The 24,965-nt window shown below is 44.2% G+C and overlaps 2 protein-coding genes across 16 annotated transcripts in view; both read left to right on the forward strand.

The window, feature by feature from the left end:
• The window catches only part of EP400 (E1A binding protein p400), a 49,624-nt gene extending 37,802 nt beyond the window's left edge, over positions 1-11,822 (forward strand). For 6 of the 15 annotated variants that reach the window (XM_055706322.1, XM_055706339.1, XM_055706362.1 and 3 more), the window contains 15 exons: positions 13-60; positions 1,068-1,204; positions 1,769-1,825; positions 1,941-2,019; positions 2,595-2,795; positions 3,803-3,848; positions 3,941-4,050; positions 4,677-4,881; positions 5,387-5,550; positions 5,933-6,139; positions 6,445-6,640; positions 7,249-7,379; positions 7,919-8,086; positions 8,825-8,902; positions 10,763-11,822. In XM_055706322.1, the coding sequence (XP_055562297.1) occupies positions 13-60; positions 1,068-1,204; positions 1,769-1,825; positions 1,941-2,019; positions 2,595-2,795; positions 3,803-3,848; positions 3,941-4,050; positions 4,677-4,881; positions 5,387-5,550; positions 5,933-6,139; positions 6,445-6,640; positions 7,249-7,379; positions 7,919-8,086; positions 8,825-8,902; positions 10,763-11,035 (2,100 nt within the window). In that variant the 3' untranslated portion in view covers positions 11,036-11,822. The remainder of the gene's footprint in view (positions 1-12; positions 61-1,067; positions 1,205-1,768; positions 1,826-1,940; positions 2,020-2,594; positions 2,796-3,802; positions 3,849-3,940; positions 4,051-4,676; positions 4,882-5,386; positions 5,551-5,932; positions 6,140-6,444; positions 6,641-7,248; positions 7,380-7,918; positions 8,087-8,824; positions 8,903-10,762) is intronic. The other 9 variants (XM_055706421.1, XM_055706398.1, XM_055706409.1 and 6 more) reach the window with 6 other exon arrangements.
• Positions 11,823-13,068: 1,246 nt separating this feature from the next.
• Positions 13,069-23,190, forward strand: NOC4L (nucleolar complex associated 4 homolog). Its single transcript, XM_055726263.1, has 15 exons — positions 13,069-13,201; positions 13,281-13,404; positions 13,478-13,584; positions 13,800-13,907; positions 14,400-14,549; positions 15,147-15,246; positions 15,548-15,582; positions 15,679-15,729; positions 16,218-16,329; positions 16,977-17,037; positions 17,589-17,699; positions 19,015-19,178; positions 19,926-20,008; positions 20,892-21,005; positions 21,326-23,190. Exons 1-15 carry the CDS (start codon positions 13,109-13,111, stop codon positions 21,440-21,442), a joined length of 1,530 nt encoding a protein of 509 aa, XP_055582238.1. The 5' UTR covers positions 13,069-13,108; the 3' UTR covers positions 21,443-23,190.
• The last annotated feature ends 1,775 nt before the right edge of the window (positions 23,191-24,965 follow it).

Below are 24,965 nucleotides of genomic sequence, written 5' to 3' on the forward strand. Positions count from 1 at the left end.
CTTATTTTACAGCTAATGTACGAAGCTAATCCTAAAAAGAAGACAAAAAGTATTTATAAGGTGTGCATTGGTATTCTTTCAAAATCAAATCTAGACACTGTGGTATTTAGCAGCAATGGAGGTGGGCAGATAATTCATATGAGATCCATGTCGAGTGTTACTTGAGTTCTGAAACATTAATTAAAATTCCAAATTTATTTTTCCTTTCTTTGTTGATACAGTGGATTGACACCAGACTTCAGCTTTTGGATTTGATAGATAAATTTTAAGTCATGCACAAAGTTTGTGATTTCACTTAAACTGTAGTGGGTATTTTTCCACCTAACAACAACCATGTAACTTATCTTGATTGTTATGATGGTACTTAAGATCTTTAAGAATGTACTTCATGCTAGAGTCTAAGTGGATTACAAATATATAGTGAATTTAATGCTTGAAGCACCTTTTAGTAAATGTGGATGATAGTATGCTACAGAAACAAAAATAAATTCCATGATTATAAACAACTTCTTCCAAACCACACAGCAATTTAATGGCAGAACTGATTAGACAATCTAGAACTTCCGACTGTAGTCCCATTCTCTGACTAATAAGCAGGTTTGTCCCTGACTGGCAGTTTCTGCTTAGGAGAAGCCAAATGTTAGAATGGCATGGTGTGCTGAATGTTAACATAGCTTTGTTGGGAGAGCAGTGCAGTGATGGTTTTATTTTATTATGTGCGCTATGCATAACTATAAACTAATGGGCTCTTGGTTTGGGTACTGAATTAAACTTGCGAAATCTAAACTAAAGCAAAGATTCTTTTTCAAATTAGAGTTTGCTATTTTGTATGTCCCCAAGTGCTGATGCCAGTGTGACCGTGAGAACTGCTCCTTATTTTGCTCTTTCTTTATATATTTCCCATAGTTTTGTGTAACAGTAAGTTATCAGTGGCACAAGGCAGAAACCAGTCTGTGATAGCTATGTTGGAGTACGTTTTTAAATAACCTACAAGCGCACCATGTGTTTAGACAGAATGCCGTGTGGGTGTGTTCGCAATTGAAAGTTGGTTTGTTTTCATTTTTTAGACTAAAAACAGTCGCCCACTTCGTACCAATCAGATATACGCTCAAGATGAGGGTGCAACCCATACGCAACTTTATACTAATCACTTTGAGATGATGAAAATGATTGCAGGGAAAAGGAGTCCGCCTATCAAACCTCTGTAAGTTTAACTGGGATCATGCAATCTCCCTGTCTCCACAGATCTTCTGGAAACTGGAACTGTTTCCAGAACTTGCGGCTCAGTTATTTTACACTCTGTTTCAAACTGCTGTTCTGTTGCTCTGTTCTTGATCTCTTCCCTTGTGTCCTGGCCTCCTGTTACTGGAACACCTTCATAGTTCATGTGTTTGGGTTAGCTGTTACTCACTGTGTGAATTTGTTTTGTGTGATTAAGAGCAGAAGAGCACTCTGTTATTTTTGTTGGGCTTTTTTAGTCTAGTTTATGAACTACACTTTCCATTTGTCTGAATTGTAGATATTTTGATGTCTGTGCTGTTCAGTAGTACGTTGCTTTCTATGTATATTCCTGCAGTAACTTCTTCTCTACTCATTTAATATTTACTTTGAGTCTGTCTTAAAATGTCTGTCTATATGCAGGCTCCAGTACTGGTGGGAATATCATGTAAACTTCACCAAAACTGCAGTGCCATCTGCTAAAACATGTGAAATTAAATACTATTTTAAAGTTTTTTGTCTTCAGTAATACAGTTTTGCTCAATTTCAGACTTGGCATGAATCCTTTCCAGAAGAATCCAAAGCATGCATCAGTGCTTGCAGAAAGGTGGGTGCTCTCTGTCTTAAAGGAGTTCCGAATTGCATAAAAGAACTTTTTTCTTTTTTAAGCTTTTTTAACTTACTTTTAATGATTGTGTGCTTTGTCTTATCATTGTTTCTAGTGGAATCAACTATGATAAGCCACTTCCTCCAATTCAAGTTGCATCGCTCCGAGCAGAACGTATTGCAAAAGAGAAAAAGGTATGGTCTCCATCTCAGCTATACGTATGACTGCAGTAATTGAAAGACTAGACAACAGAGGAAGTATGAGAAAAGCTGCCTTCTGGGAGAAGTTTAGTCGTACAGTAGATACTATGAGCAGCTGCAAGTTGTTCACAAACTGGGGTTTAGATATCCAAGGTCCAAAGTGGGACCTTCCTTGGGCCTGTATTGTCACACTCATAGCTGTTGTTTAGAAGCATCTTTTTAGAAAATATATTAAAGACATGTAAAAACCTTGTTTTATTCTTGACCATTCTGTAGCCTTCTTTCATATATTATTCAGGAAGAGATACTTGTCCTTGCTCGTTAATGGTAAATCATTTGTGCTGTGCTCTAAGCCATATAACCATGAATATAGCTTGTAGTTTGAAAGTAGTTAGGTTGTGTAACTTGGAGTTAGAGAGTTATAGTGAAGACAGGTTAGTATGCTGTCTTTGTACACACACATATAATACATGCTTAGAATTAAAGGGGTTTTGTGTGTTGTTTTTGTTTTTAAAAAAATACATCCTGCTTGTCACATGGACTGTGAAGCTCACACTTTGATTTCCTAGGCTTTGGCTGAACAGCAGAGGGCACAGCAACAGACAGGTCCACAGCCTCAGCAGCAGCAAGCTGGCCAGCAGCAAGCCCAGCAACCAGCTGTGCAGCAAGCACAAGCCCAGCCTCAGCAGCAGGCTCAGGCACAGGTAGTTCAGCAGCCCCAGGCAGTCGTGCAGACTGCAGTAACTACTGTGGCCAACACGGCAGTATTGGTAAGAAAGGGAGGGCTTGGTGCCTCTGATGTAGTAACTTCAGTTCTGTGTGTACCCTATTTCCGTGTTTTATTTTCTCTGGAAAGTGAGAATTTTAGGTCAGTATAGCGAAATAAAAGCTATTTCTTTCTTTCTTTTTTGCTCATGTATTACGACTGTGTTGATATCATTGTAGCAATAGATCTCGGTATTCTGAGGTGGAAAACCACCATATCCTTTGCAAAGATGTTTTGCTTTTTTGAATTTAGGCTTTAATTTAATCAAGTCCGAGCAAATACATTTACACAGTCAGTGAACAGTGTTTATACAGACAACTTGGATAATAAAGAGAATGTAGCTGTAAGAGCTACTCTTGTTAAAGTAGCTTAAACCCCAAAGCTTTATTAATCTTTGCAAGGCAAGTGGAATGTTGCATCCTACAGGATCTACCATGGTTGTCTTATTGCAAATTGTGCAAAGTTTTTATGCCTTCCATATATCTAGAGTGTTTTAATGAATCTGATGACAGATCTGAGGCTTTTGTTTTTAGAGCAAATCGAATTTGCATACTACTGTGTGCAGGCAGTGGTGATTTTATTTTGCCTGTTGAAGGGGCAAACATGCTACAGCTTTTACAGAAAGAGACAGAGGATGGGTTCTGACCCATAAGTATTGCTGTGTATCTACTGCTCAGTGATGTTCATGTGTGAATAGTTGTCTCTGACGTGCCAGAGTAAGATACTGCTCCCTTCTTCTGCTAACAAGGATGTCAAATGACCAGTATTTACCAAACATTTGACTGGTCTCCCATTGCTCATTAGTGTGGCAGAATCCGAATACATGCATCCATTGTTGTTGATACGTAGAGTGAATGAACAGCTGTAGAAGTATCTGTGCATTTTATTGCGTTTTTCTTATTTTGTCACTTCTGGAATGCAGCACTGTGTTAAATAGTTAAACAGTAGAGTAAGAGCTATATTCAGTTTTACTGTTTTTCTGAACTGTTACCTCAATTGTCTTCTAAATAGGCGGGCACGATCAAAACAGCGGTTACGGGGACAAGTATACAGACTGGTAAGAAGACTTTATAACTAGATGTTGGAGATGCTAGAACATTCGAATTTTCATTTTTGGAATCTCACATTTAATCCTGGCTTGCTTTCCAGCTACAGTGAGTGGAAATGTCATAGTGAACACCGTTGCGGGAGTCCCTGCTGCTACCTTTCAGCCCATCAATAAACGTCTGGCTTCACCTGTTATGCCTGGAACGCTGACTGTAAGTACATTACATCGCTAGTTGTGTCCCTTGACTGATCTTGGCTGCATGTTTGTCAGCCTGTCTGCTTTCTTGTTTAGCTTTCCATGCTATCAGAAACTCTGCTTCTTGCAAATTTCATGTGCATTGTGATTCTGTATCAAAACCCTCTCCCCTACTGAAACACCAGAACACACTGGAACAATTAATCAGAAGAAAGTGCCTAATAGATACTACTGTTAAAAATAGTTCATAGACAAAGTGCTGTCATAGGCAATGTATCATGTCATTATGATTTCCAGCCTGTAATTGCTTTGTGCTTTGTTAATTATGATCTTTATTATTATTTTAATGGTTTAAGACTATGGAATATAAAGCAAAAAATTGAAAGGTAGTAAAACCAAACCTCTGTAATGTAGTTAAGGGTTTGGAGATCAGCTTGGTTGAAAAAGATTTAACTGCATGCTGATTATGAGCATGTCTGAACAGATAGATGTGTTAGAAAGATTGGGACCTTCTTTGCTTTTGCAGTGCTTTTGCATTTTTTGATGGATGTTTCTAAAATTGCATCGGCCGTTTCCAGAGGTTTCTGTAGCTTTATATGAGGTATGAAAGCTGTGAGAAAGAATGACTGTGTTCCTTTTCAGACTTCAGGAGGCACTGCAACTGCACAAGTGGTACATACCCAGCAGCGAACTGCGGCAGCACCTGCTGCTTCCACAGAACTGGTGACCATAGCATCTACCCAGGGAGTTCGTGCAGTAACATCAGTGACAGCATCAGCAGTAGTAACTACAAACTTAACACCCGTGCAGACCCAGACAAGATCTTTGGTGACGCAAGTCACGCCAGGTAATAGTCATGTTTTTAGGGATTTTTTTCTGAGGCTACATAAAGGGCCCCAGAATTTCTGTAGGTTGCTTGACCACCATAGCCCCACAATATTGAAAGTCCAGATTTGTTGGCAGCACAGCTGATCAGCGCTATGATTTTTAACTTTTATTGTTGGTTCTCAGGTTACATTTTTCTGCAGCGCTTCTGGATAAAGTGTTGCAGTAGAGAGCTGCTTGGCCCCTAAGCATTACAATTAAAAAAGATTATTAGTAATCTAGAAGTAAAATACTAGAATTGACTGCTTCAACTAAAAAGAGTTATGAAGAAAGTAGCATATATTTTATTAGTTACTCTGCTTTTACATCATGTTTGTGCTAATGTGGTGTTATTTGTAGTTAGTCCACAAACTGCTGGAGCAGAAAATATGCATTTGAACAGCCTGACTTTTTAGGTGATATTATTGCATTTAACTAAATGTTGAAAATCTTACTTCAGAGCATTTTTGTTTTTTCTTTATTCACAGCTACGCCAACAGTCCAGCTGTCAGGCAAAACAATCACCCCTGCTCACTTCCAGCTTCTGAGGCAACAGCAGCAGCAGGCTGCTCAGGTGCAGGTCCCACAGATTCAGGCTCAGGCACAAGCCCAGTCTCCAGCTCAAATAAAAACTGTGGGGAAATTGTCACAGGTGAGGAAACGCTTCTGAAGTAACGTGGCATGTTACTGTCGTTGTTGCTGTAAGCATCATTAGCAGTGTGTGTTGTATCCGGATTTCTGGGGCTAGAGTGAAATGCAGCTCATTTAAATTTGATCCTACTAAAATTCTATGAAGGCAGTGAGTGTGATAGCCATTTCAAGTAGCACCACTTCTGCAGCAGGTCAGGATGTAAAGTGCTTACTGTTACTTACTCACTGGCAACCCATTGCGTAAAGGAGTTTCATTCTTAGCTCTTTGATCTTAACTAAACTCTGTCATAGAATGTTTCTCCTTTAAAGCTCCAGATTCATCTCTGTTTTGTTCCTGTAGTCATGTAAATATTGGAAGTTATGGAAGTGCTTGATTTTTGCAGGAGCAGCTGATCAAGTTGCAGAAGCAGAAACTGCAGCTTCCCCAGCAGCAGGCAGCGCAGCAGGCACAGCAAGGGGCACAGCAGCAAACAGCACAAGTACAAGTGCAGCAGCAACAGCAAACTCAACAACTCACTGCTGTTACAGCACCTCGTCCTGGCGCAGTTCTCACAGGCACTACTGTGACAAACTTGCAAGTTGCTCGTCTCGTAAGTTGCCTTTGACTTTGCAAAACCAGTTTTAAATACCTCATTCTCTTTGCTGGTTTAAATGAACTGGATGCTGGTCATTTACGCACACAAGTGCCCTTTGCATTACTTAGGCAGCAGAAAAGATACAGCTGAACATAAATAGCTTTAAATTGCACTTATGATTCAGAGATGGTATCAGTAGGTATTACTGTAAAGAGACAATTACATTTAGAAACATTTGCAACTATCACTTTATAATGACCTGTTATATGTAGCAAATATTTTTTGTGCCAGTACAGTAATCTTCATTCCTTACTGCTTAGACTCGTGTTCCTGCTTCCCAGCTTCAAGCGCAAGGACAGATCCAGGCCCAGACCCCGCAAGCAGCACAGGTTGCTTTGGCAAAGCCTCCGGTGGTGTCTGTTCCAGCTGCTGTTGTGTCATCTGCAGGAGTCACTACGCTCCCTGTTACTGTTGCAGGCATTAGTGTTGCCATTGGGCAACCGCAGAAAGCAGCAGGTATGTCAACAGACTTGCTAAAACATAATAAAATTTTAAATCTCACTTTTTTAAAGGTAGGGTGTTTCAAGTAATGTCTTCTGTGGGACACTACACTTTTTAAAAACTGAAGTGATAGAGGTTGCATTCCCGTTTGTTCCAAAAATGAGGTAAGAGAATTACATTTGCTCCATTTAATCTGGAGGTTAGCATGATTCTTTAGCCAGATGTGGGTGGCTTTTTTTTTTAATTCTGTGCATGAGAGTGGGTGAGCAGATACAGTTTTTCAAATAAAGACACAGTAATTTCATAATTTTTTTTAAATGCAAAATGGAAATAGGACTTGTATTTCATAAGTCTCCTGTAGTATGGACAGAATTTTCCTGTAGCAAGATTATTGTTAGAACACGTTAGCTTGCTTGTGCCATTAGATAACAGAATGAGGTTTTTTTCTCCGCTGTCAAAATCATGTGTCTTATTCCCATTAAAATCAGTGGGTTATTAGTGCCCAAAGCTATGCAGATGTATAAGTCTATAAAAAGCACAACCTGTATTTGCAAGCTGCGATTACTGGGACAAATCAATAAAATGAAGACACTTACAGTTCTAATTATTTTTGTAATTTTCAGGAGGCCAGACAGTAGTTGCACAGCCATTGCATGTCCAGCAGCTTCTAAAACTCAAGCATCATCAAGCAGCACAGCAACAGAAAGCTATCCAGCCTCAGGTTGCGCAGAGTCAAGCTACTGTGCAGCAGAAGGTACTTGTTCACTCTCCTATTGAGTTGCGTAATGCTTCTGTGGTTGTAAAGCTTCAGCTTTGAATTACAAGGACAGTCCTAGAAAGTCAGTGTTTCTGGGGGTGAATATTAAGTATATCTAGAGAGAATGGTTTCTGATGTGCCATGTCAGGTGCTTAATTTTTTCAATAAGGCGGCTGTTTGCTGTGATTTCTCATGCTTCAAACTGGAATTTCTTTAAGTAACAAAGATTCTTTTTAGTCAACTTCTAATATAACCAAATGTGGAAATTTCTCAAAGATTTTCACTGTTTACAATATAATTTGTGCAAAATATACTTTTTCCTGAAATTTGCCTTTGATGTCAATCAGCTACCAATGTGTTTTTTGAAATGTTACTGTATGAAGTGTGCGTATATGTACAAGAGAGAACTTTTCAGTAAACACTTCAAGTGATTTTTGTTTCAGTAATTAAATGTAATTTTGTTAGCTACATACCTCTTCTTTAAAATACATGTTATGTATTTTGTAGTTATTGATGCCTTTTTTTCTCTTCTGCAGATAAATGCTCAACAGGTTACGGTCCAAACCCAGCAGCAGACTTCGCAGCAACAAAAAGTAACTTACACTACACAGCCTGCCATTAAAACACAGTTCTTAACAACTCCAATTTCCCAAACCCAGAAACCAGGTGGAACGCAGCAAGTGCAGGCCCAGATTCAGGTACAGGTAACACAGGTTCACACTTTTAAACTCTACAGTGGCTGGAGAATTGTAAAGATCACAGGCGATATAGCATTTTAGCACCCACTTACATTGGTTCTAGTCACACGTCTGTTTAAATTGACTTCAGAATTCATTGGTGCTGAGTATGTGGCTTTATAGCAGGTCAGAGGAGCTACCTGAGCTCTAAGTTTGCTTTTCCTCTTTGAAAAAAATAGTGACTCCTTTTTATTAAGCAAGGGATTCCATACTGTGTTTACTAAGGAAAAATCAGCCAGAGTTCTTCCTGTTTTCTGGTGCTGGCTCCCAGCCTAATCTCTGGCAGCCAAGGGTAAGTGTCAGTTCAGTTTTCTTCTCTGCACAACTGGATCAGTCTAACTAAGGAAAAAGAAAGGGATTAGGAATTGAAAGCCTTACTCTTTCAAAAGTATATCTAAGATAATGTAGCCCATTGGAACTTCTGTGCTTCCTTCAATTTTATATATAGTTAGGAGGAAACAAGTATTTTACAGTTAAAATTGAACATAGAACTTTTCCTTTTTGTTTCCCCACTAAGTTCTTCAATACACTGATCTAAAAAGTTTTACAAAAGTTCATTATCGCTGGGAATGCCAAGTTGCATCTTACCATGAACAGGGCTTCGGAAAGGTTTTCACTTGGTAGCAGTTTTGATAGGTGTGGTGTTTTGCTGCTGTGAGCAGTTTTTTATTTTGACCAAATCTTTCTTCGTTCATGTCACTACAGGTTGCAAAACTTCCACAAGTGGTCCAACAACAGGCTACTGTTGCCAACATTCAGCAGATGGTTTCAGTTTCCCAACAGGTAGGCTTTGCGCTCATCAAATAAAGCACTAGAAACATGATCCTACTGAAAGCTCATTTATTTGGAATATGTGTATCTTTCACCTTGTGTGGCACAGGCAGTGTTACTGAAGGATATAGCAAGTGCGCGTCTATAAAAATGAACCGTGAATACTGAGTCAGCTGCTGTATATTCCCTAGTCTAAAACTTAGGTAGGTGGAGCATCGCATTGTTCATCACTGTAGATCAGCTGAAAAGCAGATGTTTAAAAATTAATTTCCAGAGCTGAAAGAATTTTTTAAAGTTGGTTTCTTGTGATGTATAGTCAAGATAGCAATAATTGAACTAATGAGTGCCATCTGAGTTTGTCGTACAAAAATTAGGACAAATTGAGGGTTACAAGTTGTTTTGTTCCAGTTCATAAAGCTGTGTCAAGTGCTTTTTAAAGTCAGAATGGTATGGTGTATCTTCTAAACATGGTGCGACAGGACTAGGGCAAGAGAAGGTCAGGCGGTTTCGTTTCCCCTCCCCTAACTACCAGGCAGTTTATTTAACACTGGTTGGAACGTTCTGCCTGCCATTCAGACTGCTGGCAACAGGCATAACTTAGCAGTTGAATGGCAGGAGTGATTTAACTTTGGACAGTCGATGAAGTTACTGCCTTCGGTGCACAAAAATCTGAGCCAATTGGCTCTTAATCTGTCACAGTTTATAGAGCAGTGTTTTAGTGCAGAATAAAATCTGTGGCTGTTTATCTTAAAACGATGATAAAGTGGTGTAAGCTGACTGATAAACACCTCAGATGGGAATGCTTCAAGGGCAAGGTAGACAGCAGGGAGTAGAAATGTTATCAGTCAGCACAAGTTGAGTTGTCCTCTGTAGTCAGTAAGAGCTCCTAGGCAGTTTTTCAAGGGACATTAAAAGCTCGATTTTCAGAAGTCATTGATGTTGGCATAACTCTGGGACTGTTGAAGGCTGTGGTAAAAAGACAAATCAACAGCTCCCCTCCCCCACACACCAGGAACATCAGTGGCAGTAGGATTAGGCCACGGTAAGTATTTTTAAGACTGCCATCTTGATGTGTATGTGGCATTCTTTTAAGCAGCATTTTTAGGGTTTCCCAGTGGATTCCTTTTGCATCAGTTGAGAGTTAACTTCCCCCTGGAGAAGCCCTTGCAGCTTCATTTGGCTTCTGCATCTGAAAAAGGCAGCTGAAGCTGCTCAGTTTTCATTACCTTGTTCTCTGAACAAGATGATGTTGATTTTTTTTGACCCCCCTCCACTCTGGGTAGAGGTATGAAAATTAGATTTCTGGATGGAGTTCAAACTATTCAACCCTATATTGGCAATAGAGGCTGGCAGCTGGAGTCTGAAAGGGTGATGTCAGAGACTGGTAGGAAGCCCCAGTGACTGTATTTATTGTCACAATATGGGTGCAGAGTCAGCAATTTAACCTTTTTGATCTTCCATCTATCCCTGGGTTCTTTTTCCTGTTGCCTCACTTCTGCTTTTGCAGTAGAGGAATTTTCCTGTTTATCCAGACAGGTTTCTGTACCTTCCATGTATCTTCTGTGAAGGATCGGGGGGAATGTCCTTGGATTTGCACTGCAGAGATCTGAGTTATAGGCATCTTGGCTCTTAGTTCTGATTTATAAGGCTTTAGAAAATGTGACGGAACAGTGTTTCTCAGTGCAACCACAGAGCCTATGTTCCCAGAATCCCTCCCAGCCTTCCTACTTTGTCCAAGGAAGTAGCTGCTTGTTAGTCAAGAGGGCAAATGTCTATGTAAGTAAGATGCCTTCTGTAGAGCAGGAATGTAATGAATGTTCAGTTTCATGCCAGACTATTCTTTTGTAATTGCCTTGTCGTCCTTATGTCTAGGTACAAGCTCAACCCCAAACTGTGACGCTTTCTCAGACGACAGCAGGTCAGCAGCAGGTTCAGGTGATTCCTGCAACAACTGCTACTGCTCAGGTTGTCCAGCAGAAACTGATACAACAGCAAGTAGTAACAACAGCATCTCCCCAGATTCAGGCTCCAGGTGTACAGAATCCAGCCCAGACACCAGCAACCTCTGAAGCCCAGAATCAGCAAGCAAAAGTACAAATGAGGACGCCTACTGTCAGATTAAAGGCACCCACTAAACCAAGTTGAACTAAGATGAAAATGCAATAACAGGGAAACACAGCATTTCTTGTTTGCTAAGCCAAGTGAGAAGCTACTGCAAACATCCAAATGAAGACAAACCACCTCTATTTTTATTTTTTTTTAGCAGAAGGTTTTTTGCTGGTGAACATTTAAACATGGAAGCTCTTATATAACTTCAGCGTATTATCAACTGTTCAGCACTCAAAATCTGTACAAGATGCATTCTGCCAGTGTTCTCTGTGCTTATTCAAACCAGATAAAGCAAACATTACTTACGTTTAAATTCTGCCCAGCTTCATAAAAGTAAAATGGCAATATGCCATAAATGTCAGTAAAATTCATCTGTGTTAGCGTACCGCAAGTGGCCCATGGGAATACGCAGTTCTTTGCTGTAGTTTGGTTGTGCGCTCAGTAGTCACAGTGAAGCCATTCAAAGAACCAAATGTGGTTGATACACAGCAAAGTATTTTCCATGTGCGTAAAAGCTGCGTGGTGTTCTCGCTTGAGGTAAATACCTCTGGAAGATTTAACAATTGAAGTTCTCTCTGCAAAATTTAGCCAATAAATGTGAAAACCTGTAAGTATATGTAATTAAAAAGGAAAAGAAGTTTCATTCTCCATTTTTGTAAGCCTTTTAAAATGTTTGTTAGTAGTTTTGTGTACAGTTTACTGAATTACCCAACCTGTGCGCTCATTCTCATATTTCACTTTAAGATAATGGATATTTTAGGCATGAACTGAGTAAATACTGTGTTGATAGTAGATGTGTATTAAAGTGTAGCTTTTTTTTTAATTATTATTTTGTAAAAGAATTGTTTGGTGGATACAGCTAAGCAAATGTTCTGTAGCTGTTTCTTATGGGACTCCTGTCAAGGGAAATCTCCTACTGATGAAATTTAATCTCTTGGTTTCATTCTGCTCTTGCAACATGTTTAAATGTTCAGTACTTTCTACTCCTCAGCTTCCAGCTTCGGGGTGGGGTGGGGGGCACTGGGGGAAGGGGAGAGTAGTGAAATTAAATCTAAGACTTAATTCTTCAACTGTGTAAAGAATAAGATCTAACTTTTGTACTATTCTTTTACTAAAGCTAATGATGAATGTATCTTCAGGTGGGTATTTTGGATGTGAAAAGAGTGTGGCCTCTTCCTCCAAATCAGTTTGCCTTATTGTTATGAAAAAAAACCAAACAAAACAAACAAACAAAAAAAACAAACAAAAAGCCAAGCAAAAAGCTGCATAGAACTGTGGGCGTTTTCTTTGGTTTTCTTGCATAAAATGAAAAACAGACTTGGTGTGCAGACAGCACTGAGTGAGGAATCAAAAAGCTCCCCGTGGCTTGAATGGATTGATTTTACTTTGGCCATACAACTGCACCATGTGTAAAATTCCGACAAAATTATAACATTCCTTTGCTGAGATGGTTTTAAAATAATTTTTCCATTCTGTGATCTTTTGACTCTTTTAGGAGGGGAGCCTGTGTCAAGGCAAGGGAGCGTATCTCTCGTTCCTGCCCCTGTACGTCCGTTAGGCGGGACGGTGCGGTCCGTTAGGCGGGACGGTGCGGCCCCTGCGGCGGGCTCACGCTGGGAGCACCTTCCTCGCTTGTTGCTGGGGTTTCATTCTGGTTTATACCGCTTGGCTGCTGCCTGCGCCTCGCCTTGGCCGCTGGCGGGGCGCTGCGGGGGGCTGCTGCCTGCGCTGGGGGGGGCGGCGGGGGTCCCGCAGTCTCGCTGCCTTCGCCCCGGCTCGCTGCGGGGTGTCGGCTCGTACTTGCGGGAGCGCGGGGCCAGGCGCCGGCCACGCCGCTGTGCCGGCCTCGCTCGGGGCGTGGGGCGGCGATGGTTCCGTGTGCAGTAGTTCCGATGTGTAGTACCTGACGCGCAAGCGGTAGGCCGTGCAGGAGCGCGTGTCCCACCTGCCAGGGTGCTGCCGCCCCGCCCTGCCTTCGGTGCCACCGGGGGGGCGGGGCGGCCGCGGGTGGAGCGCTCGTGGGGGCCCCGGCTGTGGGCGGAGCGGAGCGGCTGTGGGCGGGGCTGCCGCGGCCCCCTCCCCCCGCGCGCCGCCCTCCACGCCGGCAGCATGGCGCGGGCCGCCGCCGCGGCCGCCTGCGTGCAGGCCGTGCTGGGCAGCCGCGCCAGCGCCAACCGCGTCTTCGAGCTGCTGGAGCTGCTGGTGCGGGCCGGGGGGGGCGGGGGCCGCGGGGCCGCCGCTGCGCGCCCCTCGGCGCCCCTCACAGCCGCCTGTCCCGCAGGGCGGGGAGGACGAGGAGGATGCCGCGTGCGCCGCCCGGGCCTGCGGCCGGCTCTTCGGGGCGCTGCTGGAGCGCGGGGAGCTGCTGGCCGGGCCGCTGCCCGCCGAGGAGGCCTGCCTCGCCGGTGAGTGCCGGGGGTGCCGCGGGGGCGGCCTGGCCGGAGCCGTCCTCTAGCCGCGCCTGCCTTCGCCCCGCAGGGAGCGGCAGCGCCGAGGACAAGTACAAGGCGTGGATGCGGCACCGCTACCAGGAGTGCGTGGCTGGCCTGGCCGAGCTGATGGGGCACGGCGCCTTCCGCCTCAAGGTAGGCCCGAGCCGCCGCGGCGGCCCTGCCCGGGGCCCTGCGCTGCCCCAGCGGTTACCGGGGGCCCTGCCCCGCCGGGGGGGCAGTGCTGGGCCGCCCCGGGAAGGACGTTTCGCTCATCCTCCCGCCGCCAGAAGCTGCCCCCGTCGGGGTGAGCCCTGCTGCCCTCCTTGAGGCGGGAGGTTGTTTGTTTTTTTTTTTATTCTGTTTTAAAGGAACTGGCGCTCTGTACTCTCATGAGGTTTGTGGAGCTGGAGGCGAAGCACCCGCTGGTGGCAGCGGAGCGGCAGGGGAGCCGGACCTTCCCGCGGGAGCGGCTGAAGGTGAGCGCGGCCGCAGGGCTCCCCGGGCGGCTGCCGTCCTGCTCGGCTCCAGGGCTGAGGTCTGGGAGGGCTTCGGTGCAGGGGGGCTGTGCTCCAGAGAGGGCACCGGCAGCGCCTGTCCCTGGTGAGGGGACACCTGTGGGACCAGCTGCCCCGCAGAGGTTCGAGCCGCGTTCCCCAGCGTTTGTGGGGCACTGGGTCTGGGGCGGCGTTTTGGGGTGCCTAGCCTCACTTGGAGGGGATGGGAGATAGAGGGAGAGCGCTGCCCCAGGTTCAGCCACCGCGTCGTTGTCTCTGCTAGAAGGGGCTCATCCTGGAGGTCAGGCGGGCCGGCCACAATGGCTTGTGAACGTTGCTCTGGGGCAAGCAACATGCAGCCGGGCTAGCTGCCTTTTGGAGGGATGGGGGGTGCCCTCAGCCCCCACAGCTTGCTGACTGCTCCAGTATTGTCAGAGACTGACCTGTTGCTTTCCTTTACAAACCTTTTGTTAGGTAGTTGTTGATGGTTTACTTCCCATAAACGAGGATGCTTCGCTCCTGATTTCTCGCTTTCAAGAATACATGGAGTACGATGACATTCGGTACTTTGTCATAAAGGCGGTCACTGGGAGTATCGCACAAGTCATGCAAAAGACAAAAGAGGTAACCTTGTTACTGTTGGGGCGGGTCTGGATAAACTGCTCTGAAACACCTATCTTGTGTGTGAAGTGGGGAGGGACTGGCAGTGTATGGAAAGGCCTCGGAAGCAACAGAAAGGAGTGTGCCCACTTGAAGGAATTGTTTCTTCAATCTTTTTCTTGCTGACAGCGTGTGTTGGTTACGCTAAGACTGCCTTTAGTCTGAAATAGGAAGTGGTTCAAGACGTATACGGTTGTTATTGCACATCCTTCTGGTCTAGGCTGTAGCTGCTGCTTTACTCGAGTCTCTGCAGCTTGGGTAGCCCACACCGAGCTTCTAATGCTGTTCTGTCTCTGGTGCAGAAGAAGAATTGGTTTTAATCAGATCCACCAGTTTTGTTAAACCACAGTTAGTTTGGAGATGAGTTTTGTGTTAGGCAAGCAAACAATAGTCTAGGCTGAAGCAGCAATAGAGAATATACTGGTATGTAGATTAGCTATCAGCATTTTTTTCTGTCTTAAATATATTCAGTGCTTGGGAAATAGGGCAATATTGAAGGCCAGCATTTTGCGATCTGTTGTCGAACTTGCTTCATGTTCGATTATATGCTTTTTTTCTCAGAGGCCGCTACCATTTTACCAGCAGAATGTGTTTTCCCTCATTTCGCCCATTAACATGCCGAACAAAGAGAGTGACATGGTCAAATTTCTGGTGAAGCAAGGTTAGTAAGCTCCACGTGATGAACTACGTATGGAAAGGAAAATCAGGTTTGAGATTCTTACTGTGTGAAGACTTTATTATTTTCTAATGAAAAATGTCAGCTGCTGTGATCACAGTGATTCCAAACACTATTGCAAAATCTACATTCCTCAATCTATAGTGGGGTCTGTCATGGCCTTGTATCAAGGCGTGGACTTCAGCCCAGATTTTTAGGGTATCAAAGAACTAAGTATAAAAGGGTCATCTTAATTGTTTTTAAACATCCGTTTCAAGTTCAGTATCTGTTTTCCCTTTCTTCTTAGATAACTGGGAAGAACTGAAAGTGTCGAAGCTGCAGGTAACTGTTCATGTGATACTTCAGAGCTGAAATTGTATCTATCTAAAATGTCTATGCTAGCCTGTTTTAATTCACCATTTGCAATTCTGTTTTAAGGCACACAAGCAGGCGTTTGAAAAAATGTGGCTCAGTTTTTTGAAGCACAAGGTGAGTGTTACTTCTGCCACCAGTCTGTATCACTGTTCAATTACTAATCCTTAGAGGCTATGGCTGCCCTTGCTTGGAGCTTCTGGTAGGACCCTGCTATGCTTTCAGTGTCGGATGGGAGCAGCCCAGTCCCCATTTCTGCTGGATCATTCTTCTGCCACGAAACATGACTTCATATATGGTCTATTTCTTCTCCTTACTCTCAGCCTTTTTTTTGCACCTTAAACAAGTCAGCCCGTGATTGGTGACTTGCAGTGTGACCACCTCTGTTCATAAGCTGAAGGTTCCCAAGCCTTTTTGCTGTTGACTTTCCCCCCCAAGATGACAAGTTGTGAGCACCTGCTGCTTTGAACTTTGAATGAACTTGATTGTCAGGTGTCACTTGTAAACTCTCCCATTTGAGAACACTGGGAACAGCTGTGGGCTGCTGCTGCTCTCTGCATTCTCCCTGCAATGGTTATTTCACTGTATTGTTTCATCCTTCACAGCTACCCGCTGGCCTTTACAAAAAAGTTCTTGTTATTATGCATGACTCCATCCTGCCTTACATGAATGAACCCACTCTCATGACAGACTTCTTGACAGTGGCCTATGGCATAGGTGAGTGAAAACAGGCTTTGTGTCCTTTGTGATGCGTACCTGTGGCACACTGCAGACCGACTTGGGAAGTCTGCTGGATGCAGAACCACAGCCCAAGTGATGAAACAGATGTATTTTTGGCTGGGATGAAGCTAAGGAGCTAGGGTGAGCTTCATTGTGAGATGGTTTTGCCTGCGTTTATCAGTGGTGGTGTTCCTTGTGTGTAAGGAAAATCATATTTAAGACTTTAGGAAGAGTGGAATATTGAAAGGATTTCGTGTAAATATACAGCTCAGCAGCGCTGCTGATCCCTGGGCTGCATCTGGACACGGGATGCATGGATTCCTTACAGAAATGGCCTTTCTGAGGAGACCTGCGCCTCCCCAGTGTGGCTTTCTTGGGTGATTAGAGCAGCATGTTTTTGTGTCTCAGTCTTTTGGAGTCTGTTGTTCTAAACCACAGCTGAATCTTTGTAAGAAACTTGTGAGCCTTTGGAAGGTTTTAGATGAAATTGCGATACAGCCATCATGCTGGCTCTGATTTCGGGTACTCATTAGTTTTGTGTTCCTTCTGGGAAAGTTTTATAATAGAAACATCTAGAAGCTGATTTTTATGTTTTGGGGTTTTTTTAATGTTTATTGTGTTGATACCTGCCTGCTTTCTTACAGGTGGAGCAATCAGTCTTCTAGCCTTAAATGGATTATTTATTCTGATTCATCAGCATAATCTGTAAGTAAAAAGAGCATATTGTTTAAAGGAACATGGGTTTTTGCATTTAGATCTTTATGCGAAGGAACTGAAATGGGTTCTCTGCACCTTTAGGCTTTAAAATTTCCCCCTGAGAAAGCCAAACTCTGCACAAGAGGCTCAGCTGTTTGGATGCTGAGCTCTTTTGATAGTCTGACCTTTTTTTTTTTTTTTTTCAGCTGAGCCTAAATGTCCTCTTCTCCAGGCTGTGGTTGCTCAGCACTTGAAAATCGATTTCCATTGATCTGATTACATAGTGAAGCTGTAGTCTTTGATGTGCCTTTCACTGTACCGTTTGCAGTCGGTGAATGTAGCTTCACATCCTGAAAATGGCTGGCCACTGCAAGAGCCATAAATTCACGTTACAGCTTGTTTTCAAGTGGTGGCTGTAGAGAGAAGCCCAAGAAAGCTAAATAGAGCGCAGCAGTGGTCTGGGGTGGTCTCTAATGAAAGCACAGAAACGTGTAGACACAGTGTAGTCCCATTGTACGCCACTAATGGATGTTGTCTTTTTCCTTCTTCTTTTTTAACAGGGAATATCCTGACTTTTACAAAAAGCTGTACAGTCTTTTAGATCCTTCTATATATCACGTGAAGTACCGAGCCCGCTTTTTCCATTTGACTGATCTGTTTTTGTCTTCATCGTAAGTAGCATCTTTATTATGTATGTTCATGTATTTTCCTCTTGCTCTTCTGCTGGCCAGAGACTGTTCTTGAACAGTGCCCCACATGTCTGGATGTAATGTATTCGATGTGCCTACTGGATTAGATTAATTTTTACCAAGAAAACTGGATCCAAGAGTGTTATCGTAGTGTTGTGTAATTTTTCAGGTGATGTTTTTTGAAGATTTGCCTCACAGCCATCTAGTTTCAGAAAGTAAAAATGCGGTTAGTTATCTTGAGTTTGATCTGCAAGTGATTGTGGATGTATTTTGATCTGTGTTCTACTTCGGCTGAAAGTGATGATTTTTTTTGTCTACCTTTATGAATATGGAAAAGTAACATTTGCAGGCTTTTTATAGATCATAAAGCTGTTCATAAACTGATGACCTTTTGCAGACATCTAACATTGAAATAAAAAGTGTTTGACAGTCTGTCTTTATGCTGTCAATTCATTGTACGCAAGGAAGAAACTAGATAAGCAGCTGGTCATATAGTTGCCGTCATATGTTATAAAATAACCCAAGAGTAACGCTTTACATTTCAGCACTAGCTACCAACCCCCTTGTATTCATAGTGTACTGTGGAGAGAGTAACAAGGTCTGACAGGTGGTGTCCTGTGGGGTGGCTTTGCTGAGCCTTGCAGGTGTAGCGAGCTCTAGGGCTGAAGGCTGAGGGGCTGAAAATTGTCATCTTTCATCCCAGCACTTCTGACCTGAGGAAGGTGCCTAGATAAGCTGATTGCTGTTAAAAGTTTGCATTTTTACTGTAAAAAAACCCAAACTATCCTGCACATTTACATTACAGCAGCTTTATGTTCCCATTAACAGCTGCAGTACTTGCTTTAGTCTTGGAGGTATTAAGGAAATTTAACAACATGGCCTGTGTATTAATTAAACCCTCAAAACGACGTTAGAAGAATATAATTAAGGTTGCTTGGTCAAATACTCAGAAGTTTACAAAAGGACGGTATAAAGACTGCTGTGTGACTGACCATGTACAAGAGCCGTGCTTGGCGAGTGCCTGGAGTGGGGCCATGCATCTGGATTGCGTCGCGGCGTGATTTGAGATTATTCATGCATGGAATGGAAGTGCCCCCACATTTGTTCCAGAGAGCACACAAGACCCTGTGTTACTGCTTGAAACCAGGATTCTTAGAGCTTCTCTTTGCTCCGTAGCCCAAAAAATCTGAAAGAGCCCTGCCGACCTTTATCCTGGCACAGCATTTGGACTGGTGAGGCTACTGGCTCGCTTGCTGGGATGTTTATGTGCTGTTTTCTTCTGTCTCCTTTCCAACAGTCACTTGCCGGCGTACCTGGTGGCAGCATTTATAAAGCGTCTCTCCCGGCTTGCCCTCACTGCTCCTCCCGAGGCTTTGCTCATGATCATTCCCTTCATCTGTAATCTCTTCCGGAGACACCCTGCGTGCAGCGTGCTAGTGCACAGACCGAATGGGCCGGCAGGTGAGAGGGGAGGCGGCCAGCGGGGTTTTGTGTGGTGCCTTTAGACAACAAAACACGCAGGATTCCTGTAAAGGAGGAGGGGAGGTGCCAGTTGTGAGTTTTAGAAGGATCCCTCTGTCCCTTGAGATTGTGGAAAGCCAGCAGGCTGCTCCTGCAGGTTCTCTGACTGCCTGCACTGCTCCTCTCTTGCATTTGGCCCCGCTGCCTCTGTGATTCCCTGGGTGGAGGTTGCTTTGAGCCTGGCATGTTGACCCAGGCTGCCTCCGAGTGTTGAAGGACTGGGAGAGCTGTACCAGACACGGAGCTTGTCTTGTTCGCCTCAAGATTGTAAAGAAAAAGGAAACCAAATGCAGAAACCAGAGACCTCAATTTCTGTCTGTAATGTGTTTGTGTAGGTGGCCCTACTGGGGCCTCAGCAGTCTCCTGACTGTTTACTTCATCTCTCCGATTTATCTGACTGGTGTTGAACATCAGCAGTGGCCTTTCAAAGTTGTCTGGGACGCCCTTTGCATCAGGCTGTTCCAGTTCTTTGTGCCCTACTTCGTGTGCTCTTTAAAAGCCATACAGTTCTGTAGTGCTGCCAGCAGCGACTACTGGCTCGTGCTGGGACGTGTCAGCTTGTCCCTGGACCCTAAATGCCTTGGGAAGGAGCAGCTCTGGCTGCAGCTCTGCTCTGGGTCTCTGTGTTCCCTTTGGGGTTATGTGCGTCATGCAGGAGGTATTAGCTCCCTATCTCTATCTCCTTAGGTATGTCAGAAGACCCGTATATTATGGAGGAGGAGCAGCCGTCTCAAAGCAGGGCTTTGGAGAGCTCGCTCTGGGAGATTCAGGTATGTCAGCTAAAAAGGAACATCTGCGTCTGGTATGGGTTTCTTCCACCCTTGCTGCTTCCTTGATGCATGTTGGCAGTGGGCAGTCCCACTTAGAACAACCTGCTGGCATATGTCTTGCAAATGAGTTTCTCGCTGATCTTTACTCTGCATACTTTTTTATCCTAGCATAAGAGACAAAGGATTCCATACACTGGAGAAATCAGTAGGTGACTTGTGAGCATGCACCTGACCATGCAGCTGCAAAGTATACAATTAACAGCTGAAACAGACTAAATAGCTGCGGATGTGTGAGGCTTTTTATTTGCTTTGGAGGGGAGAGAGGACCTTGCTGAGCACTGGTGGAAATGAATTGGGCACAGCCAGGTCATCCTGCAGAAATGGGTTTAAACATGCTAGAGAAGATGGTAATGTTTGCCTTTCACCTGGATTGTTTGTAGGATGTTGTATGAAGGTTGAAATTGGTTAAATTACTTCTGATGGTTCTAAAACCGTTGTGCCAGAATTACCGCTTTCCATTTAAATGCTACAAGGGTTTTGTGTAAGGAGGCTGAAGCGGCAACAAGAATGTGCAGGAGCTCAGAGGTGGCATCACAGCTATGGGAGGTAGGGGGGCTGGGCTAGGCATTGTAGGCATGGGCTGCAGAGGGGTCGGTCTGTCTTGAGCTGGATGTGAGCCAGGTGAGAGGCGCCTTTTGATGTGTTTGTGAGATGGCTGAAATCAGGATTTCTTGAAGCTCTGTAGCACAGTACAGCAGACCTGCTGCTGACAGAATTTGATGTTCACTGAAGATTTGACCAACAAAGAAGCAGATACCTGCGTGGGAATCCAGATGGATGTGTGTGCTCACTAGACCGTCTCCTGTTTGTCTTGCTTTTGCAGACTCTACAAAACCATTATCACCCAGACGTGGCCAAGGCAGCCGCTATCCTGAACCACTCGCTGTCTGAGATCGAGGATGATCTATCGGGGCTTCTGGAGCTCTCGGCTTATGAGGTAGTGTTGCTCTGCTTTTGTGAATGATTGGAACCAGAGGAAAGGAGGCTGGTTCCTAGTCACAATAGCTGTGTCCTGTTCATGAGCCTTGCTGCCAGGGAGGGAGCTAGACTGGCTTTTGGTTACCCGGAGCCAGGGAAAAAACAGAAGAGTATCTGCTGAAGTGTGTGAGGCAGCAGTGGTGACAGGGCTGGCTTTTATATCGAAAGGTTTATTTGCTGGATCTTTTAAGAAGTTAGAGTGAGCAGTGGTATCAGTCAGGGTGAAGAGCTTGTACTGAGTTCTCCCAATAGCTTCTGTTTTTTTTTTTTTCTTTGTAGCTTTTTGATAAAGAAGTAAAGAAAAAGGCTATTGATGTGCCCCTGGAGTTTGAGCAAGTACGAGGTTTGTTTGGGAAGAAAAATGATATTTTTGCAGAGCACTTCACTTTAGATTGATGTTGTCTCTTGCAAACACATCTGCACAGCTGACTGATCTTAGGGACATGCACAAAGCTCTCATGTTGTGCTCGGCAGTTCTGCCTCTGAAGTATCCCCTGTGTGAGAGAGCTGGACTGCTTGAGAAAGGTGCAGCCTTCTTCAGCAGCCTTTGCCACTACCCACAGATGGGCTTCTCCTTTGTTTCTCACTCTTGCATACTGTCATCTAATAATTTTAGGGGGATTTTCCTCAGAGCAGGGTTTTCTGAACTTGTTTGTTGCTGGCACTCCAGCCTTTTCTCCAAACCTGCTGGTGTGGGCTGTGATCAGTGACTGCTGGGACAGACCATCTTGCTGCCATTTGGTGGGACTGCGGTCTCTGGCTACTGCTGTTATTTTTCAGATGTGTTACTTTTATACTGGACCTGACAACCTGTTTGTAGCAAGTGATTTCAATACATAGCTGTAAACACCTGATGATACTCTATTTTTTTATATACAATTTTAAACTCATGTTTTCAGGGGGATGTTTAACTTCCTATGTGCTGTCTTAACACTGCCATGCTTGAGGCACCGAAAGCTGTGGTTTGTCAAAACCAACTTGTAGATGATGCTCAGTAATCCCGTCTATGAAGTACTGCTGATGTTTCTTTATGTATATCAATCTCATGCTGTAAGGTTGCTTGAGTCAGAATGCTTGTGAGCTTTGGAAATGAGCATAATCCTGGTGAGTGCTGTAGCTGGGGAGGCCAACTGATGCGCAGTGGGATGTATGTCTAATCCTTGATTTTTTTGCTTCAGAATGATAAGCAGCTTGATGTAGTTTTGCTTGCAGCCTGCAAGTGTTACAGGAGCTCTGGCCAATGTCTGTCCAGGTGCTAATATTTTAACTAGTCTGCTGATACTAGGTGCTTTTCTTAATTTGGATTTTTCATATAGCTCCGGAAGTCATGCAGAAATTCCTGAGAAGGTGGTGGTGGAGGTCAGTTTCCTCCTGAGGTTGTAAGTTTGAGAGAAACTCCTTATTAAGACTGCAGATAAACTCTAGACTTTTTTTTTTTGTGATCATTTTCAACCATTTAATGTTACCTCATTAGACTTTAACTCTACTTGCATATTTTGAAATTATATTTTGTGGAGGAGAAAAATACAGTCAAGAAAGTGGAGGCCAAGAAATCTGATTTCTGGCAGGCAAGTCTGTTTAACTCAAGAAAAACTGCAGGTGTCTTGGAGATGCTAAGTGTTAGGTTTTTTCCATGCTTTCCAAACAGTGGTCATGTCCTCAGAGTATAGAGCTCTACTGGCTCTACCTCTTTTTTTTTTTTTTTTTTTTTCTTTCCTTTCTTCCTTTCCTCTGATGCTCTTTAATTCAGGTGGGGTGTTCTTCAGAATTCATTTTTTTTCCTTCCCCCCGCCCCCCCAGGAAAAAAAAAAAAAAAAAGGTCTCAATCTTTGTTGTTCTCTGGTGAAAAAACTGTCTCCTCCCTGGCCAGCCTGCTTTTCTTTTTTTCTTGAGATGGTAATGTGCAACTTGAGACACCTCAGTTCAGGGCCACCCAAGCCTTATATTTCAGCTCTGAAATATATCTCCCTGTATCACATGTAGGTTGTATGTATGTGTTTGCTAAACATTTTGGAGTGCTTTGATGCTATAGTCATGAGGACCACATAGCTACCTTTGAAAGAAGTACGTAAGTGTATCATCCATCTTTCAGGTGAAATGAATGACTATCAAAATGAATGAATATATATATTGGTTTTACTTGGGTTGGCCGGGTTATATCTGTCTGAAATTACTTATGGGCAGTGTCATTCTTATCTTTCATCACATTGATACTCAGGAGCATTTGGGTTCTTTTTTAATGCACAAATATTAAACCATTTGGGCATGGGGCAAGTCCAGATCTCATGGGGTTGAAAATGAGGGAGTGTGGTTGGGTTCTTCGGTCTGGGCAGAGGGTGATTGGTGTCTTTGTGTCAACAAGGCACCCGAAGGGCTGCGTAGGCTGTGTGCCTCTGTCGTCCTGGGGTCTGCTGGCACCAGGCAAGGGTACCCTACACATGGGGCAGACTGCGTTGGTGTGGAGTAGTGGAAAGCAGCAGCTTCTGCCTTCTGCTAGGGCCTGCTGCTGCCTTGTGGGCAGAGCCTTGTGCCTCCGAGACCAGGCGGCCACAGACTAAAATGATCCATGCACCCGGAAAACGGATGCTGCTGGGAATGGCATTTTTTTTGTTTTTCGCACAAGGAAGGCTGTGAAGACACCAGCATCTTCAGTGTTTCACCAGCCATGGATCCTAAATACTGTACTGCAATTAATGGTGACTTGATTGGAGCGAGATACAATTTATTTTTTTGGGTGCATTCCCAGCGCCCTGTGTATGGGCTGTTGCAGCTCCCACTGATGTTGAGATGGAGGGTCAGGCCGACACAAGTGTGTTTTCAGATCTGGGCATATTTCAGTGCTGAGCTGGGAATGCTGTAAGCACTTTACTTGAAGATGTGCAGGTGACCTGGTGTGACTTAATTCTTTCGTGGTGATGCTTTGCAGTCTCAGGCACAGCCCCACTGTGCTGGGTGCAGAGAAGACAAACCGCAGGCAGCTCAGTGAAGCTTGCAGCTTATAGCCTGGGTGCACCTTAGACAAGCCTTGAAGGTCTTCCAGAGGCTTCATCCCCCCTCTCTGACGCTGCATTTGCTGCACTTGTCTTAAGTGGCGTTCTTAAACCAGCTCTCAGCTTTAAGTCCCTGCCTGTCCTTGGGAAAACATTCCACCTGGTCTTTCATCAAACTTTTATCTTTAATCTTTCACCCCTCTCCCCTCCATAGGAAGCATCAGGGAAAAAAAACCCCACAGTTATAAATATTAAAAGTTTCATCTGCACTGAGTGAACAACCCTTATCAGGCTGCACACCTGCTGCTGCTACTGCTCTACAGGTCTCCACAGACTGGAGATTATAGATGCTTTAATCATAGTGTGTATTAACTGGAAGGCCAGATTGAAGTACCAGGCAGAGAGCGCATAAGTCACTCCTGTTATTATTTGATTTTTATCAGATTTGGAGGGGGGGAGACAGCTATTCTGGGGTTTTGTTGTTGTTGTGTTATTTCAGTGAGCATAAAAGATAGTTTTATGAAAACACTGGCATAGTCCCCCAGCCTCCCCACCCATCACCGGCTCCTTCCCCCGCCAGAAGATAAGGTCTGCCTGTGTTGCAGTGGACTGCCCTTGGTTTATTTTCCTGAGCTTTCGTTCATTTAAAGTCGTTTAAAAGTCATCCCAGCTTGAAGGTAAAAGGCAGAGCCACTCATCAAGAGCATGATGAACTTTATCTTGTGAGTCAAAGGTCCTGGTGATCATGCTGTTTGTGTTAATCAGCTTAGATTCTTACTTTAAACTGCTCATGGGGGAATGGAGGGAAGTGTACATTTACATCTGTAAATGGATGGAAAAGTGCAAATGGCAGCCAGGGGCCAGGGCAGGCCTGCCCCAGGTAAGGGGAGCTCTGTCCTGGGGCAGGGTCAGTGTCTGTCCTCTTCCAG

The sequence above is a fragment of the Falco cherrug genome, chromosome 1, assembly GCF_023634085.1.
Source record: "Falco cherrug isolate bFalChe1 chromosome 1, bFalChe1.pri, whole genome shotgun sequence".
NCBI classification, from domain to species: Eukaryota; Metazoa; Chordata; class Aves; order Falconiformes; family Falconidae; genus Falco; species Falco cherrug.

Coding starts and splice junctions, on each gene's coding strand:
- NOC4L (XM_055726263.1), top strand. CDS start 13,109: ATGGCGCGGGCCGCCGCCGCGGCCGCCTGCGTGCAGGCCGTGCTGGGC. Junction 16,330..16,976: donor GACAGTGGCCTATGGCATAG/GTGAGTGAAAAC, acceptor GCTTTCTTACAG/GTGGAGCAATCAGTCTTCTA. Junction 17,038..17,588: donor CTGATTCATCAGCATAATCT/GTAAGTAAAAAG, acceptor CTTTTTTAACAG/GGAATATCCTGACTTTTACA.